An 18,976-nucleotide genomic window follows, 5' to 3' on the forward strand; every position below is an offset into this window, starting at 1 on the left:
GATTAAAGTTTTCTTACCAAAATAGTAATAGTAATAATAATAATAATAATAATAATAATAATAAAGGTTTTTATTTTCTCCTCTACCTGCCCACGTGTGCGTTTGGTTCTTTTATTTCCTACGGTAATGTACAACGTGTACAGACTCTCTTCTTCATTCCTGAACCCAGAAATCTTACAGAGTCAGCAGCTATTCAATGGGGCAGAAAGGAGAGGAGCCAGCCCTCCTCACTTCTGGTGGCACTACTCAATACTGGTGGCACCTCCAAATGCCGTTTCCTCAGAGGACAGGTTCATTTCTGTGTCAGGCATCTGGGCAAACAGCAGAGACAGCCCTCAGGACCCCTGAGATGGAGACATTGCAGGTCCTTCCCCAGGAAGGCAACATACCCTGACCAGGAGAGTCCTGGAGAGTTCCTTCCCCTCCCCAGAACTATGTGCTGCCCAGGAGAGGGGCTGCTTCTCTCCCCTCTAAAGCAAGGAGGACGATGTCTTGCTTCCTTGGGGATATGCTATGTGTGCGTGTGCTTGTGTGGGTTTGGACCCAGTATTTGGGACTGACGGTTGTCGAGTTCAGTCTCCTGAATTGCATCAGCACGATGTAGGGAAAACACATGCAAAGAGATCCAGCCCTGCCTGTGGAAGCTCCAAAACCTGAGGAAGATATTTTGTAAATGGAAGAAGGGCAGGCAGGACATCCCGTCCTCAGTTTCCCTATAGGCTCTCCAGGTTCACCCTTTACCAAGACTGGAATCCCCCTGGGATCCTTATCCAGGATCTCTGGATTCCTTTTCCCTGCTTCTTTTGGGTGAGGCTGGAGAAAAACTAAAGAAACTGGGAGGTGTCCCTGGCTCTATTCACATCTATGCTGACCTAGGAACTAGGATGTCCAGCCATCCTGCATTTCCTTACGCAGTTCTTGGCAAGGCCGTGGGGCCCTTCAGGCCCCTGACCCTCTTGGTCAGGTCCATGGTAGCCACTGCTCCCTGGCTGGGGCCTGATGGAGCAGAGATGGGTTCTCCCTTGCCAGGATAAAGGTTCGGATCCTTGACCAGAGAAACCCCACACTCTCCTGGCTGGCCAAGGGCACTGTCAGGTCCAGGTGGTTCTGAAGTCCCTGGTCTCCATCATCCACCAGGTGACACACCCATGTTCCTCTCTCTTGTCTGAATGGAGAACTCGCCTGACGCGGTAGACCAACACACACAGGGAATGTGAGCAGGGGAGAAGCATCTATCATGCAAATGGATGCGAAACGAAGCAAGGGCAGGAATCCTTCTCTCCAGACACAACAGACTCTGAACCAAAGGGGAGAGGTACGAAGCCACAGAGAAGGACACTACTTCCTCACAAGGGAGGCCATGTAATAGGAGAGAACATCTCGAAATATGTAGACACGCACCATGGGAGCACTCAAAGGCATCCAACAGTGCATAACAAACTTAAAGTCACCTTTGACAGCAGTACCATGCACTGGGGGACTCTAACACCCCACATCTGCTAATGGACACAGGATCCAAACTGACAATCAACAAGGAATCTATGGCTTTGAGGGATGCACCCGTTTGAACACGTAGATGCAGAACCTTCCACCCTGAAACAGCAGCATCCGCAGTGGTTTCCATTGCACATGGAACATTCTCCAGAGTAGATCACATGTTAGGGCACAACCCAAGTCTCAACAAACTCCAAGAGATGGATATCATCCCACGCATCTTTTCTCAGCACGATGCTATGGAACGCCAAATGAACCCTAAGAGCAACCCTGGAGAGACCACGAATCCATGGAAGTTCAATTACATGCTACCCAACCAGCACTGGGTCAACCCGGAATCCAAAGAGGATGTCCAAAATTACATGGAAGCAAAAGGACATGCCAACGGTCCCCAACCTTGCAGATACAGCGCCAGGGAATCTAAGAAGACAGGATCCAGCACCACAAGGAAAATCCCCAATACCATCAGCTGACGCAGAAGGACCTAGCCAAAGCACAACACAGAGCTCCAGAGCAGTCGCACAGCCTGGGCGAGTTGGAGCTCCTGCTGTTGGGTGCAGGCTTAGCTTCCATCTCGACTCTTAAGTCCCAGCCTGGGGGGTGTTCTTTCCTTTCTCCCAGAACCATCCCCACCTGGACCACTGGGGAATCAACCCTTCAGGGGGTTCTCGGCAGAGAGAAATGGCCCAAAGGGCCCAGGAAACAACCACCCCTTCCCCGCTGGTGGATCAAGGTGGCCCATTAGCGTTCCCTCTGTGGAACATTCCACAGTGCTTTTGGGGGGACGACCCTCTCAGGCTCTGATGCCCAGGGTTTCTCGGCAAAGGGCAGATTCCGACTGAGTACCCCTGGGAGGGACCTGACACTCTGCACTTCCAGCATGCTCGCAGCTAATGCCCCGGCCACCTGTCCCCGGAGCACACGGAGAGACAACTTGCCAGCGGACCACTGGACAAAACGTCCTCTCTATCACCACCAGGAAGAGATCGATGCGCAACCGTCTCGCAGCCACAAAGAGGTGTTTGATTGTCAGGAAGATCAACAGCCAGGCAGGGCTTGGTCCACCCCCACAGGCCTCTCCTCCTCTTCTCCTCCAGAGTATAGGGAGGCAGGATGGCAGGAAAGACAGTTTGTTCAGTGGAAGCGAAATCCTGAGCTTGAGTCCCTTTCTCCCTAGTAGCCTGGGCACTCCTACTCTGCTTCCACTGTGGCCTCTGTGCAAATAAAGAAAAATTAAATTAAAAAAAAAAGCAATGAAACAATCAGAGGGTTGCTGGAGGGGAGGTGGGTGCGGGTATGGGACGATTCGGGCAGGAGCATAAAGGAGGGCATGCGATGGGATGAGCACTGGGGGCGAAACGCAACTGAGGAACAGCTGGGCACTACCTCGGAAGCTGAGGAGGTACTGTACGGTGGCTTACTGACTTTCCACAACAACAACAAAATACAATCCAAGGTTCTGTGTTCCCTTGATTTTCAATGTGGAAAATACGGGATGATTTCTTTTCTTCCCTCAAGCAAGGAAATGACATAGCCTATTCACGAGGAGGCAATGCTCAGGACATTCTACCCCTTTCAGCCCTAGAGAGGTTTTCAAACAGGCTTTCACCAGTTGCAGTCCTCATGCCCTTCTAGTCATTTCGGAGCACTCTTGACAGGGGGCAAACCCTTTTTTTCTTCAAGGTGACTCACCCCAAGCAGGTAATATCCCTACGTGCCACAGGAGCGACTACAGGGTGTGCCCCCTCCATCCTTTCCGAGGGCCTCACTACAAGTTTTCCAGAAAGGTGGCATGAATAGTAGTGGCTGGAAGGTGGATGCTGCATGACATCCATCCCTTTGTTCACTTGAGGGATGACTAGGGGCAGGGTCTCCATCTCAGTCGTGGACGTGCCAGAGCTCTCCAGCTCCCCTTCAGACACGGCCCTGCCCTCTCTCCCATAGAAGAACCTGCAGAACTACGTGACCATGAACTGGGAACACACAACAACGGTACAAAGGTCTTACCTGAATTCAGCTCAGCATGGCAATGACAGACTGGTCCCTCTTGGAGGTTGTTCCCAGTGTCCTTGAGGCATTCGAACCCCTTCTTGGCGGCTGACTCCAGACAGTGGCTCACCTGTCACAGTGGCTCACGATAGAGGGATGAGAAGTTCCTCGGAGACAGGTGTCACCACACCACTATCATCACCCTTTGTCGTGGAAGAAGTCTATGTCCCTCGTCGGATTAAGAAACCCTTCAAACAGGACTGGAGCAGGGTGCAATAAAAGGCTCCCTTTGAAGAAGGGCTGAGCTTGGGGACATGTCCAGTCCTATGTCTCACTGCTGCCATCACCACACACAGTGCTGCCCCAAATGGGCAGGGTACCATTTCCAGTACACGGCTCCTGCTCGCCCACCGTACCTATTCCTATCATCGCGCCATCGCATCTGGTCAGGACCCCAGCATCAGGCCTGTGCGTCTCCAGTTCCTGCTGCTGCCTGCCTCCACCAGCGATCCTGTTTCATCTCTGAATTCCGAGCGCCGCGGCATCCATCTTCCTCACCTTCACAAAACAGGATTGCGCAATGATTTCATGGATACGGCCTGCAAGGCACAGGATGGAAAAGAAAAGGAAACTCACACACGGGACATTCAGGACACTTAAAATCTTTGTGACTTGAATGACGTTATCAACCAAGGGAAAGCACAGTCCAGAAGTCGGGAGAGCATGTTTGCAAACCATGGATCTGGCAGGTTCTCAATATCCACAATAGCGAGAGATCCCAGGAACTCAACAACATCAACAACAAGAGAAAAACAAGTCAAATGTGATGTGTGAATGTACACATGGGCAAGAGACCTAACCTCAAAGCTATACGCAAGGAACGAAATTGCAAGCGATGAGATACCTTTATGCATCCATGAGGTTGGCTCCCCATGGAAAAAGAAAAACAAAACAAAACACAACAAAGCAAAGCACAACAAAACAAAACACTCGGGAGAAAGGAAAAGACCAAGCCATGGCAAAGATAGAGAGAATTAGGAACCTTGCTGATTGGGTGTGGTAGGAATGTTTAAGGGTAGGGTTGTGAAATCAGTATGACAGCTCTTCCCAAAAATCGACTTTAGTGGGACACCTGGGTGGCTCAGTCTGTTGAGTGCCTGCCTTCGGCTCAGGTCACGGTCTCAGGATCCGGGGATGGAGTCCCGCATCGGGCTTCTTGCTCAGCCGGGAGCCTGCTTCTCCCCTGCCTGCTCTGCCTGCCACTTCTCCTGCTTCTGCATGCCTCTTTCTCATGCTGACAAATGAATGAATAAACTGTTTTTAAAAAATCAACTTTCGCACTACCGTGTGTTTTAGTACTTGCCCTTCTGTGCTAGGTACCCACATTCATGAACAGGATAGTGTGGTCCTGGAGACTTATCTGAGCACACCTTCTCATGGCAGCATGGTTCCTAAAAGCTAACCCATGAACGCAATCCAAGTATCTGTCCAGGGAGGAACAGATGTTGTATATACAGACGTTGGGATAGTATTCATTCGCTAAAGAGGACAAAAAAACATTGACATGCGCCACCCCCGTGGGCGAACGTTGAGGAGGGTATGCTAAGTGAGAGGAGTATGCATGAAGATAACCAACTTTGACTCCACTCTGAGGACCTACCTAGAGTGGATTCCGAAGGACAGAAAGTAGAATGGTGTTTGCCAAGGGCTGGAAGGAGGCGCTCGCGGGAAGAGTCTGACGCACGCTAAAGAGCTTTAGATGGACAAGATGCCAAGGAGATGGGAAGGTGGGTTCCAGGGAGCTTGGACAAAGACATTAATGCTTTTTAAGACATTTAGAATGTACTCCGTGAACTTCATGGACTTCACGACCTAAAAATAAATTGCACTGAAAAGCTGCAAAGATGGAGAAATGAACACAGGACCACTTCATCTGGCCCTTTATACCCTTTCCAGGTAGGTCCTCTCTCAGCCATTCGACTTCTGCCATTTTCCTTGAGACAACATGGAGCCAACAAAATGTCCTTCTGTGCCTACTTCGAGGTTGAAAACCAGAATTGCCCCACCCGGGACAACTTTATGTGAGAAGGTATTTTTCAGAGTTAATTTCTTGAGGCCTGTTATTCCTTGATCATGTTTGGAAACAGAACCCAAAAATGAACATTCTCCTTCGTCTGCTTGATTTTTTCCTTCCCTGATTTTTTCCCCCCCACTCAGAACCCATTGTTGATGCAAGGGCCTTGGGTGTTCCTATGCCTGTCGTCATCTACTGACTTTAGCTTCTGCTGTTTCCAGTTTTGCTTACGTGTCATTCCTTTACCAAGTCAACTTTCCTGAGGCTCATTATGAATAGTAAAATATTTTCGGCCCCAGTTGGATTGAAAGAACTGACATCGAGCACTGTGCACGTCTCAGCTACACAACACAATGACTTCATTTTCCTAGGCCCTAAAAGAATGACCAGAATAAGTGGTGTTCACAAGGATTCTTGACCATGGGGGTGGGCGCAGGGAGTTCTTGGACATATTCCTTGGCTGTCTAGGAGTATGTTCCCAGGCGTGGAACTCTGGGATCCTACGGTAGATTGTTGGTTGGGAGCATAGGAGCTAACAAATGCCGGTGAGGACACGGAGAACAGGGAACCCTTGGACACCATCCGTGGGAATGCACACTGGGACAAGTCACTGTGCAACACAGTATGGAGGGTCCCACAGTCTAGAGATGGAGCGTTGAAGCTGACTATGTTGCTCCCCCACCCCGCCCCCTTGTCTGCCTGCTGGAAAAGGCATCATCCCTGTCCCCGGACGAGGCCTGCACGATGCTGGCGCTCAGAGAAGGCGCAGTGCAGAGATGGGGACATTCCCTGCTGCTATCCTTCCCGGATAGAAGCCTCTCAAACGTCACCACCATGTGCTCCATCTATCAGATGTTCACACGTCAGCCCAGCAGGTCCTGGATCAGCAGTTCCCGAGGTGAGTGCCCACCCCATATAGCCAGCACAAGGGGGAGCCTTCCGTCTACTAGTTGTGTAGGTCTTGGGAATGTCACTGCACCTCTCTGACTTTCCCTCTCCTGTCCGGAAAAGTGGAGGTGCTAAGAGGATGAACCTCGTAGGGCGACTGCAGGGAGTCATGGGAGGAAACATGGCACGCGCCTCTCTGGGGCCCGGCTCTGCAGAAAGGGCTGCTGGACATGCTGGGCATCTTCGCGCTGAATTTCCCTCTCCAGGGAAGACGCGTTCAGGCTCAACCCTCACAGGCCTGTGGTCCTTCTGGGTCTGTAGAAAGGAAACGGAAAGCTGGCAGCTTGCCTATTGGCAAAGGACCTCTGAGATGCCATCTAGCTGCTCCTGACTGTGGTCCTTTATGTGCCCAGGTCGAGGGGACACTGGGAGCAGGCAGAGCAGCCCAAGGGCCACTCAGGATTTGCAAAGTCTTGTTTGGGATGATTTCATTCAATCATGGCTCTTAAGCACCTAGGAATGCAGGCACTCTCTAGTCACCAAGAGCAGTGAATGGGTAACGTAGAGACAATGTCTGGGTCTCCATTCTCGTCCCAGGGTCACATAGGCACTCTCCACATCCTAAGCACGCATGTCTAGCGTTCATCAGATGGGGCATCTCTGTGACCTACTCTAGGGAAGAATGGATCCACCTCTCTTGGGACCACGAGGATGCACCTCTACGATCAAGGAAGAACAGGATAGGTCTTTGGGTGCCAGAGGAGGTCCTGCTGCCTCCACAGAGCAGGGTGGGAGGCGACAGGGGATGTTGCTGGCGAGGGATGTTCAGAACCATGGATCTCCCAGGACTCTCGATTTCCACGGGAGAGCTCAGTGGGGCGGCTTCCTCTGAAGAAGCCAAAGAGTCCGAGAGAGGTGTGGACGGGATGCCAAGCACTCTGGGAAGCAGAGCCCATTGTGGGCTGAGTTGGTGCCTACAACAGCCATCCCTTGGATGGTCCATTCTTGCTCCGCCTGCCCCTATCCATACCCACCTCCGCCGACCACCGCCAGTGGGGCCAAGGACAGAAAGGGTGGGGACCGGACCACTCAGCCGTCGGCCTCCAACCAAAGCCCAGACACTGGTCCGCAGGGAGGATGCATGACTGAGGGGCCAAAGGACAGACCTATGGGAGGTCCCTCCCTCATCCCACGTGGTCAGCAGTCAGCAAGGACAGCTCCAGAGGGGTTGCACGTGGGCTGGCGCCATTCTGTGGGGCCCACACCGAAAGAATGGTGCTGTGGGAGTAGCGTGGAAAAGGAAGGGCAGGCCAGGTCTCTGACTCTGCCCCACATTTGACTTTCCCCAGCACTCTGTGTCCCATCTTGGGAACCTGGCCCGAGCAGACACGGCAGGATATCGGGCAGTCCCTGCACACTGCCCATGTGGAGGTCAAGGGGGCCTATGTGCACGTCACGTGGCATGACCGGGACCTGAACACCCATGCCCCCGTTCCGCTGAGGCAGCGGCAACTTCTGCAGCTCACAGAGGCTGAGGCGGAGGGTAAGGGGCATTGCAAGCTGGGAAGGCCATCTGGGATGGGGCTCATGGGCTGGGTATTCCTTGAAAGGCCACGGGGTCCGTCCTGTTCAGGGAAAGGCACATGGAGTGTCAGTGATGTGGCTGAATCGTTCCCCTTACTCCCACCCCCGTGTCCGCTATGCGACGCGTTCCAGCAGCTGAGCCGGCCAAAGAGCCTCCCATGGAGCGAGAGGCAACCCTGGCTCTGCATCAGCCATCACCTTCAGGGTCCGAGCCAGCCTCCCCTCCACCGGCTGCTCCAGAACTGGAACAGGGGCTCCTAGGTTACGGATGGTCGCCGGGTCCTGAGGCACAGACGGCTGGGCCATCGGCTTGCCTGGGAGTTTGCACGCCAGCTGTCTCAGCTGCCACTGAGCCCACTCCAGCCGCAGAGGCATCCTGCCAACCCAAGAAGCGGCTCAAAGAGAAGGAGCCTGACCTCCTGGACTTCCCTCCCAAGCTGGTGGCAGAGCAGCTCACCTACATGGATGCGGTGAGCAGCTGGGCCCCCAGGGCAGGAGGGCAGGGCCGGCTTTTCTTCTGCTCTCCGCTGCCCTATACCGGCTTTTCCCTGATGTGGACTCCTAGGATATAGGGCCAGATCTCAGCTGCAGCCCTAACCGACCGGGGAAACCCATCAGGGTTTTTAGACCTGAGCTTTCACTGTCCAGCTGCGGACTGTGGAGACAGGCACGGAGAAGGACTGAGGCAGAGGTACCACGCAGATGCAATGAGTCAGAAGCGAGAGCCCGTAAATGGGAAGGCTCTGGTCCCCCGCGGGGAGGAGGGCAGCTCCCTGGGTGCAATCCCGTCCACGGGTCGCCCACCCATCTGCCTGGGAGCCTGAGCACCATCAACCGGGCTTAGGCATCTGATGCGTCCTGAAGGACAGGCTAGACACGGAAAGCCATGCTTTCAGCCACCAGGTGACAATGGGCACCTGAAAGGAGACAGGGACCGCAGGGAGGAGCATTTGGAGGAGGAGATGCCCCCTTGGGAGCACCACCTGGAGCGGCCCCCTGGACATGGAGTGATCAGGGTGCACACGCCTTCCTCCCTTCCCTTGCCTCTCTTGGCTCCTGGGGCATCCCGCACTGGCTTCCCTCGGAGAAGAAGAGGGGCATGAAGTCCAGGCTCTCTAAGCAGGCTCCGGCCACATTCGCAGCCTCCTGAGCTCCAGCTCTGACCTGGGACCCCTCCCGAGGACATGAGCCTTGCATGGGCGAACATGTGTGGGGCTCAACACACCTCCCCCTGTCCCCTAGGAGCTGTTCAAGAAGGTGGTGCCCCATCAGTGCCTGGGCTCCGTCTGGTCCCGGAGGAACAGGCCTGGCAACGAGCACCTGGCACCCACAGTCCGGGCCACCATCGCCCAGTTCAATGCTGTGGCCAGCTGCATCGTCACCACGTGCCTTGGCGACCCAAGCATGACAGCCCGGGACAGGGCCGTGGTGGTGGGCCACTGGATCCGGGTGGCCAAGGTATGCTGTGGGAGGCCCAGCTCCCTGAGGCTCTCCTGAGCCTCGGGAACTGCTCTTCTGTCTTGCTCCCTTCTCAGGGCTGAAGGCCCTGCTCTAAGGCCTGTGGTCCCTAGGCTCTTCCTCCCGGGGGCATGGCCCAACGTTGGGACGCTCAGTTCCCACGTGACTCCTCCTTTGCAGTGAGGGAAAATCCTCCCTCTCGCCAGCAGTGTTCCTCTTTAGGGCTGACCTGTGCCCTTCTGCAGCTCCCTGGACATCAGCTTCACCCGTGGGGGAGCCCTAAACCGAGGGGGGCACTAAAGCTCTCGAGCATCTGGGGCTCCTGCTCTCCCACTGACAGCTCCTTCTCTTCCCTCCCCCAGGCCTGTCAGATCCTAGGGAACTACTCCTCCCTGCGTGCCATCCTGGCGGCTCTGCAGAGTGCCTCCATCCACCGCCTGCAGAGGACATGGGACAACGTTTCCAGGTGAGGAGGCTTCTCTGCAGGAGGGACCAGGATGGAGGCGGGATCTCCCACAGGCCTGTCCTTTGCCCCCCTCAGTCAGCTTGGACCTCCTGGGAGGCAGCAAACCCCGACCAAAGGACCTGGGCCCGGGGCTGCTCCTCTCAGCCTTCCTGGGGAACAGGCCACCAGGCCTCTTGCTTGAGAAATCCAATGTCCTCCATGCCCCACCCTGGCCTCAGCTGAATCCCATATTTCCACGTGGTGACTTGGCAGCCACTGAAGTCTCTGCCCATGGTTCAGCCAGAACCCCACCCAAACCGAGCTGTTCAATTAAGCTGGGAAGGGACGCCCAGGGGGACGCCCAGGAGAACTCCCTCCCATGTCCTACGAAGATCCCAGTGCTCAGAGCAGCCCAGAGCAAACCCTCAGCCAGCCCCGTGGACATGCGGGGCTTCTCCAAGAAAAGGGACTCGCACTCTACCCTGCCACCTTAGGACTCCCCTGAGCCTAACTTCTTTCCCTCTCTTCCAGGAAGAGCTTCCGAACATTCCAAAAGCTCTGCAGAGAAGACAACCCCCAGGGCAGGGAACTACTCATCAAGGTAGCACGGGAGGTGCAGGGCTCCAAGGACAGGAGAGGGGTGTGAGGAGGCATGATCCTGTGTGGATGAAGTAGGGAATGGCCTGAAGCATTCCTCGGGGAGCAGAAGCCTTTGGCAGGAATGTGCTGACAGCCTGGGCTGAAGATTCCCCCTGGGGCTGGGACAAGCGGGTGCTGCCCATCCACACTCCCTAGGCTAGATTTCAGGTCTCTCTGTGTCCACCGAGAAGGTCCACCTGGGGGCCCACATGAACGCGGACAGCCCAGAGGACAGGCCCCTGCTCACAGATGGGGTGGGGATGGGTTGTGGGCCACAAAAATGATGATCCTAAGAGGATCCTGAGTGCTCAGGAGACCACAGGAGGTAGGTGGAGTTCCCCCTTCTGCCCATGGGAAAACAGGCTCAGGGAGGCCAGGCTCCAAGCTCCAGGTCCCCCATGGACTGAATGGGGGAGCTGAGATTGTTCTACAAGGACTCGTGGCATGCTTCAGGGGAATGGAGCGTCAGTATCAGCAGACGTAGGTCGGACGGCTAGGGTCTGCAGTCAAAGACGGTGGGCGCAAGGGGACTGAGGCTATTCTGCTCTCAAGGATCTTGTCCTTGGCCCCTCTAGACGCGGCCCTCGAATAAACTGGCCAGCCTGGTGAGGCAGCTGCAGAGAGCGCGGAAGGGGCTGCCCAAGAAGGTGAGTGTGCCTGAGGGACAGGGCCTCCAAGGCCAGGGGAGAGGGGCTCCTCCCTGAGGGCTAGAAGCATCCAGATCAGGACAGGTGGGACCTGCCACTCCAGCTCCACCTCCTGCCACCACAGTTGCTCAATGTCTTCTTCCCCCAGTGACCAGGAGGAAGTAGTCTAGCAGGCTGGGTAGAGAATGGATTTGGGGCTGGGGAGGGGCCCAGGGCTCCATAGCCAGGGGTTTTTTGAATTTCAAAAAGCAGGCCCTGGAGGGGATTAGGAGGAGTCTGATGTTCTGGGAGGGTGAGGGGAAAGCGAATCCAGGGGAAGCAACTAAGGGTCCTAGGCCCTTTTCCATGTGGGAAAGTGGGGTGGGCCAGGACGCTGAAGTCTTTTCGGGGAGGGCCCCTGTGGGCACCAGACAGCAGGGACTCATCCATCCCAAACCTACCCCTCATGACACAGGGTGTCGTCCCATACCTTGGCACTTTCCTCTGCGACCTGGTGGTGCTGGATACAGCAATGGAGGACTACCTGGAGGTGGGTGAGCCTGAGGATTGTGGAGGAGGGACCAGAGTCCTGAGGACAGGGAGCAGAGAGTCCCCGGACTGAGCCCTGAGCTCTGAGTCCTTCGGAGACCTCCCTTCCCCACAGCCTCACAGCCGCCCCTAAGAACTGGCATCTCTTGCCCATCTCAGTGCTGAGGGAAGGGACTCTGCGCCCATCTCCGTGCTGAGGGAAGGGAGTCTGCACCCAGACGGGTGGCCCAAGACTGGGCAAGCACCAGCGCATCCTGAAGGTGAAGCTGCATGCGCTCTGTGTGCATGGGCTGCAGCCTCTCCCTCAGACCTTGCCTGTCGGGGACAGTGAAGTCAGGACCCTGCACATCAGCCACACTTCAGGAGCCCAGCAGGCCCTGCCTGCCTGAGGCGTCTGCCGCTCCCTTCAGTCACCACAGACTGTTGTGCTGCAGGGGGCTGACCTGGAGCCCTTTCACCAGCCCCCAGTCTTCCTTCCTCTGGACCCCAGGGCTTGCCCTAACCCCAGTCTCATTGTGTGTGTGTGGCTTGGCGGCCCCCTCCTGGGTCCTGGCCTACGCGCAGCCTCAGAACGGGTGGGTGTAAGGTGCTAGGACTGACCGGGGGCCTCTTTCTGAAGGACAACGGTTGTCTGCTTTCCAGGGCAATGAGATCAACCACCGCAAAAAGAATAAGGTGAGCATACGTAGCCCTGGCTGTAGGGAAGGGCAGGCAACCCCTATCAGAGACGCCCCTGGGAAGAACATTGCTTGGCTCCATCCACTCCCCTCCATCTCCCATTTCCTGGGACAGGTTGCTAAGAATGAAGTGCAGGACCCATCGAGTCAGTCAGTAGGGATCCAGAAGGGCATCAAGGAGAACTTCCCTTGATGGAGGAGGGGCTAATTCTACTAGCCTCTGAGAACAGTTTGGGACCAGATGAAGTTGCATGCAGGAGGGTGGTCATGTGTGCCAAGACCCAGGACCCGTCCCCTGTCCCGCTGCTCGGCCCTCACCTGGCCCTGTAGCTTCCCCACCCAGGCTCGGGGTGCATCCTGTGCCCTCTCTCCCGGCCCAGGAATACCGAGTCCTCACGGACATCATGCTGCTCCAGGCGGCGGCAGAGAATTACTGCCTAGAGCCCCAGCATCCATTCACGGCCTGGTTCTGGGCTGTGGAGCGGCTCAGCGAGGATGACAGGTGAGGCCCACTCAGGAGCTGGGTCAGGTGACGGCGGGGTGGACTCTTTCTGCTGGCCCCGCCTGGGATCCTCCTTCTAGGGCTCCCTGGGCAGCCAGACACCAGCTGTGGGAAAACCCTGGGAGGGACTCCTGAATGCCAGCTGCTGCTCAACTCACAGGTGTCCCTCTGTCCTTAGCTACACCCTGTCATGCCAGCTGGAGCCGCGGTCCTAGCTGGCCAGCAGAACACAAGCACCAGGACCACTGGCTACAGCCACCATCAGACCTGAACCCGTGCACACTGGCTGAGCCAAGGATTGCCCCTCGGCCCCTGGGCTACTTGTGGTGCACGAGCCCCATCCGCTGCTCAACACCCCTTCCTCTCCCCTACAGAATTACTTGTTCTGGAGGGGGCAATATTGAATATAAATAAAGGGTTGTTATTTAACCACAACAACAACAACAACAACAACAACAAAAAGGAATGAGAACCCTTGGGATTCAAGTTTTCTTACCAAAATAGTAATAGTAATAATAATAATAATAATAAAGGTTTTTATTTTCTCCTCTACCTGCCCACGTGTGCGTTTGGTTCTTTTATTTCCTACGGTAATGTACAACGTGTACAGACTCTCTTCTTCATTCCTGAACCCAGAAATCTTACAGAGTCAGCAGCTATTCAATGGGGCAGAAAGGAGAGGAGCCAGCCCTCCTCACTTCTGGTGGCACTACTCAATACTGGTGGCACCTCCAAATGCCGTTTCCTCAGAGGACAGGGTTCATTTCTGTGTCAGGCATCTGGGCAAAACAGCAGAGACAGCCCTCAGGACCCCTGAGATGGAGACGTTGCAGGTCCTTCCCCAGGAAGGCAACATACCCTGACCAGGAGAGTCCTGGAGAGTTCCTTCCCCTCCCCAGAACTATGTGCTGCCCAGGAGAGGGGCTGCTTCTCTCCCCTCTAAAGCAAGGAGGACGATGTCTTGCTTCCTTGGGGATATGCTATGTGTGCGTGTGCTTGTGTGGGTTTGGACCCAGTATTTGGGACTGACGGTTGTCGAGTTCAGTCTCCTGAATTGCATCAGCACGATGTAGGGAAAACACATGCAAAGAGATCCAACCCTGCCTGTGGAAGCTCCAAAACCTGAGGAAGATATTTTGTAAATGGAAGAAGAAGGGCAGGCAGGACATCCCGTCCTCAGTTTCCCTATAGGCTCTCCAGGTTCACCCTTTACCAAGACTGGAATCCCCCTGGGATCCTTATCCAGGATCTCTGGATTCCTTTTCCCTGCTTCTTTTGGGTGAGGCTGGAGAAAAACTAAAGAAACTGGGAGGTGTCCCTGGCTCTATTCACATCTATGCTGACCGATTAGCTAGGATGTCCAGCCATCCTGCATTTCCTTACGCAGTTCTTGGCAAGGCCGTGGGGCCCTTCAGGCCCCTGACCCTCTTGGTCAGGTCCATGGTAGCCACTGCTCCCTGGCTGGGGCCTGATGGAGCAGAGATTGGTTCTCCCTTGCCAGGATAAAGGTTCGGATCCTTGACCAGAGAAACCCCACACTCTCCTGGCTGGCCAAGGGCACTGTCAGGTCCAGGTGGTTCTGAAGTCCCTGGTCTCCATCATCCACCAGGTGACACACCCATGTTCCACTCACTTGTCTGAAATGGGGAACTCGCCTGACACGGTAGACCAACACACACAGGGAATGTGAGCAGGGGAGAAGCATCTATCATGCAAATGGATGTGAAACGAAGCAAGGGTAGGAATCCTTCTCTCCAGACACAACAGACTCTGAACCGAAGGGGGGAGGTACGAAGCCACAGAGAAGGACACTACTTCCTCGCAAGGGAGGCCATGTAATAGGAGAGAACATCTCGAAATATGTAGACACGCACCAGGGGAGCACCCAAAGGCATCCAACAGTGCATAACAAATTAAGTCACCTTTGACAGCAGTACCATGCAGTGGGGGACTCTAACACCCCACATCTGCTAATGGACACAGGATCCAAACTGACAATCAACAAGGAATCTATGGCTTTGAGGGATGCACCCGTTTCAACACGTAGATGCAGAACCTTCCACCCTGAAACAGCAGCATCCGCAGTGCTTTCCAGTGCACATGGAACATTCTCCAGAGTAGATCACACGTTAGGGCACAACCCAAGTCTCAACAAACTCCAAGAGATGGATATCATCCCACGCATCTTTTCTCAGCACGATGCTACGGAACGCCAAATGAACCCTAAGAGCAACCCTGGAGAGACCACGAATCCATGGAAGTTCAATTACATGCTACCCAACCAGCACTGGGTCAACCCGGAATCCAAAGAGGATGTCCAAAATTACATGGAAGCAAAAGGACACGCCAAGGGTCCCCAACCTTGCAGATACAGCGCCAGGGAATCTAAGAAGACAGGATCCAGCACCACAAAAAAAAATCCCCAATACCATCAGCTGACACATAAGGACCTAGCCAAAGCACAACACAGAGCTCCTGAGCAGTCGCTCAGCCTGGGCGAGTTGGAGCTCCTGCTGTTGGGTGCAGGCTTAGCTTCCATCTCGACTCTAAGTCCCAGCCTGGGGGGTGTTCTTTCCTTTCTCCCAGAACCATCCCCACCAGGGCCACTGGGGAATCAACCCTTCAGGGGGTTCTCGGCAGAGAGAAATGGCCCAAAGGGCCCAGGAAACAACCACCCCTTCCCCGCTGGTGGATCAAGGTGGCCCATTCGCGTTCCCTCTGTGGAACATTCCACAGTGCTTTTGGGGGGACGACCCTCTCAGGCTCTGATGCCCAGGGTTTCTCGGCAAAGGGCAGATTCCGACTGAGTACCCCTGGGAGGGACCTGACACTCTGCACTTCCAGCATGCTCGCAGCTAATGCCCCGGCCACCTGTCCCCGGAGCACACGGAGAGACAACTTGCCAGCGGACCACTGGACAAAACGTCCTCTCTTTCACCACCAGGAAGAGATCGATGGGCAACCGTCTGGCAGCCACAAACAGGTGTTTGATTGTCAGGAAGATCAACAGCCAGGCAGGGCTTGGTCCACCCCCCACAGGCCTCTCCTCCTCTTCTCCTCCAGAGTATAGGGAGGCAGGATGGCAGGAAAGACAGTTTGTTCAGTGGAAGCGAAATCCTGAGCTTGAGTCCCTTTCTCCCTAGTAGCCTGGGCACTCCTACGCTGCTTCCACTGTGGCCTCTGTGCAAGGCCATTCGAAACACCAGTGCTGGCTTGCCAAGTTCCGGGATACTGGGGGCAGAAAGCGATGGAACACAAGAGAGTCCCAGGGAAGTGACAACGGGTTTGGTCATGAAAGCTTGAAGCTGTCAAAGACCATCTCTTGCCCTATGTTCCCTTGGTCAGAAACCTTTCAGCAACCGCTCAGAGGAGAGACAGGCAGGTACAGAGCAGGGATGGGGAACCCTGGGAGCCACTGTGGACCGAACCTGGTGGTCTCTTCTCCACAATTCACACAGACCAAGATACAGACGGAAGACTTAACATCCGTGGGTGTTTTGTTAACATGGGCTTTGATTCATGTGTGACTTTTCAGAAACAGAAAAGAATAAAGGGAATCAGGAAAGAGAGGCGATCAAAAACACCGGCTCAAATATAGGGAACATACTGGTGGGAACCAGGTGGGCGGAGGGGTGGAAGTGGGGGTGGGGATTAAGAAGACACTTACTGTGCTGAGCACGGAGTCACATACAGAACTCCTGAATCCCTACTCTTCAACTGAAACGACGAAAATACTCTACGTCCATTAGACTGTATTTTCAAAATTGTCTTTGAAAGTGGGGGTATTAGGAGATGGAAGATGAGATTACGCTCTGAGAGTTTCCCAATCAGGTCTCCTCAGGCTGTACGTGAATGCACATTAAAGATCAGTGAAAGAGCCCAAAGACAAAAGTGACATCTGTTGATATGGAAAGGCCAGTGCCCACCTCTGTGATCACAGAAAAAAAAAACACACCTTCCTATGATATTGGCTGTCGTAAAAGCATTTCACCCACGTCCCCTTGGAGCTACGCTCCTCTGGTATTTCCATTCTACTTGGTTGTGTGTCCTCATGAAGTAGTTGAAGGAAATATTGCTACCCCGTGTTTGGTGGACTAAAGCAAAGCTGGCTATTTCTAGCCCCTGGAAGACTGGAGCTAGAGGGCCTTCTGGAAAACACTGCACAACTGGATCTCTCATCGTCTTCCAGAGAAGGAAAGGGAGGCCCCACAAGGGCACCAGGGGAACAGGAACACAGAGGAGGTTCTCCTGACACAGCCAGCTTCAGGATCCCAACTCCCTGAGCAAGAATGAAGAACCCCCGTCCCCCCCACACACAATGGACACATATCACTGGAATGGGTCAGTTCCCAGGAAAAGCGAAATGCGGCCAAACATGGAAAGGTACACAATAACCTCACTGAAAGAAAGCCCACTGGGATCCCCTGCCCTGGGTCTTAAGTTCCACCTATGCATGAAGCCATTTGATAATCACAGGGGAAGGGAGGGAAAACTGAATGGGAAGCCACCAGAGAGGGAGAAAAACGATGCGAGGCTCTTCCCTAAGAAACAAGCAGAGGAGCCTAACAAATAGCAGGGAGCACATGGGGAGTTAGAGAGGAGAAGGGAGTTGGGGAAAACTGGAAGGGGAGGTGAACCTTGAGAGACTATAGACTCTGGAAAACAATCTGAGGGTTTTGAAGGGGGCGGGGGGCGTGGGAGGTCGGGTCGGGGTACCAGGTGGTGGGTATTATAGAGGGCACGGATTGCACGGAGCACTGGGGGGGTGGTGCAAAAATAATGAATACTGTTATGCTGAAAATAAAGAAAAATTAAAAAAAAAAAAAAGCAAAGAAACAAGCAGAGGGTTGCTGGAGGGGAGGTGGGTGCGGGTATGGGACGATTCGGGCAGGAGCATAAAGGAGGGCATGCGATGGGATGAGCACTGGGGGCGAAACGCAACTGAGGAACAGCTGGGCACTACCTCGGAAGCTGAGGAGGTACTGTACGGTGGCTTACTGACTTTCACACAACAACAACAAAATACAATCCAAGGTTCTGTGTTCCCTTGATTTTCAATGTGGAAAATATTTCTTTTCTTTTCTTCCCTCAAGCAAGGAAATGACATAGCCTATTCACGAGGAGGCAATGCTCAGGACATTCTACCCCTTTCAGCCCTAGAGAGGTTTTCAAACAGGCTTTCACCAGTTGCAGTCCTCATGCCCTTCTAGTCATTTCGGAGCACTCTTGACAGGGGGCAAACCCTTTTTTTCTTCAAGGTGACTCACCCCCAAGCAGGTAATATCCCTACGTGCCACAGGAGCGACTACAGGTGCGCCCCCTCCATCCTTTCCGAGGGCCTCACTACAAGTTTTCCAGAAAGGTGGCATGAATAGTAGTGGCTGGAAGGTGGATGCTGCATGACATCCATCCCTTTGTTCACTTGAGGGATGACTAGGGGCAGGGTCTCCATCTCAGTCGTGGACGTGCCAGAGCTCTCCAGCTCCCCTTCAGACACGGCCCTGCCCTCTCTCCCATAGAAGAACCTGCAGAACTACGTGACCATGAACTGGGAACACACAACAACGGTACAAAGGTCTTACCTGAATTCAGCTCAGCATGGCAATGACAGACTGGTCCCTCTTGGAGGTTGTTCCCAGTGTCCTTGAGGCATTCGAACCCCTTCTTGGCGGCTGACTCCAGACAGTGGCTCACCTGTCACAGTGGCTCACGATAGAGGGATGAGAAGTTCCTCGGAGACAGGTGTCACCACACCACTATCATCACCCTTTGTCGTGGAAGAAGTCTATGTCCCTCGTCGGATTAAGAAACCCTTCAAACAGGACTGGAGCAGGGTGCAATAAAAGGCTCCCTTTGAAGAAGGGCTGAGCTTGGGGACATGTCCAGTCCTATGTCTCACTGCTGCCATCACCACACACAGTGCTGCCCCAAATGGGCAGGGTACCATTTCCAGTACACGGCTCCTGCTCGCCCACCGTACCTATTCCTATCATCGCGCCATCGCATCTGGTCAGGACCCCAGCATCAGGCCTGTGCGTCTCCAGTTGCTGC

General features: G+C 54.4%; 1 protein-coding gene and 1 long non-coding RNA gene across 8 annotated transcripts; one reads left to right on the plus strand and one right to left on the minus strand.

Moving 5' to 3' along the window:
- Nucleotides 1–45: 45 nt before the first annotated feature.
- On the minus strand, nucleotides 46–18,976 carry LOC123392520. Its single transcript, XR_006607239.1, has 3 exons — nucleotides 18,508–18,976; nucleotides 3,502–4,082; nucleotides 46–2,708 (listed from the first exon to the last, which is right to left on the minus strand). It is a non-coding gene; the product is annotated as an uncharacterized LOC123392520 (long non-coding RNA).
- Nucleotides 6,419–13,372, plus strand: LOC123392515 (ral guanine nucleotide dissociation stimulator-like). 7 transcript variants are annotated; one of them, XM_045081799.1, is made up of 7 exons: nucleotides 6,704–9,953; nucleotides 10,464–10,533; nucleotides 11,147–11,218; nucleotides 11,673–11,747; nucleotides 12,389–12,421; nucleotides 12,804–12,925; nucleotides 13,104–13,372. In XM_045081799.1, exons 1-7 carry the CDS (start codon nucleotides 9,619–9,621, stop codon nucleotides 13,138–13,140), a joined length of 744 nt encoding a protein of 247 aa, XP_044937734.1. In that variant the 5' UTR covers nucleotides 6,704–9,618; the 3' UTR covers nucleotides 13,141–13,372. The 7 variants fall into 7 exon arrangements, with proteins under 7 accessions (XP_044937732.1, XP_044937734.1, XP_044937735.1 ...); XM_045081797.1 differs by lacking the exons at nucleotides 12,804–12,925; nucleotides 13,104–13,372 and adding an exon at nucleotides 6,419–6,455 and having other exon boundaries at nucleotides 7,795–9,953; nucleotides 12,389–12,783; XM_045081800.1 differs by lacking the exon at nucleotides 13,104–13,372 and having other exon boundaries at nucleotides 12,366–12,421; nucleotides 12,804–12,918.

This window comes from Mustela putorius, unplaced genomic scaffold (genome assembly GCF_011764305.1).
Source record: "Mustela putorius furo isolate JIRA1106 unplaced genomic scaffold, ASM1176430v1.1 tig00000585_pilon_pilon_pilon, whole genome shotgun sequence".
Classification (NCBI taxonomy): Eukaryota; Metazoa; Chordata; class Mammalia; order Carnivora; family Mustelidae; genus Mustela; species Mustela putorius.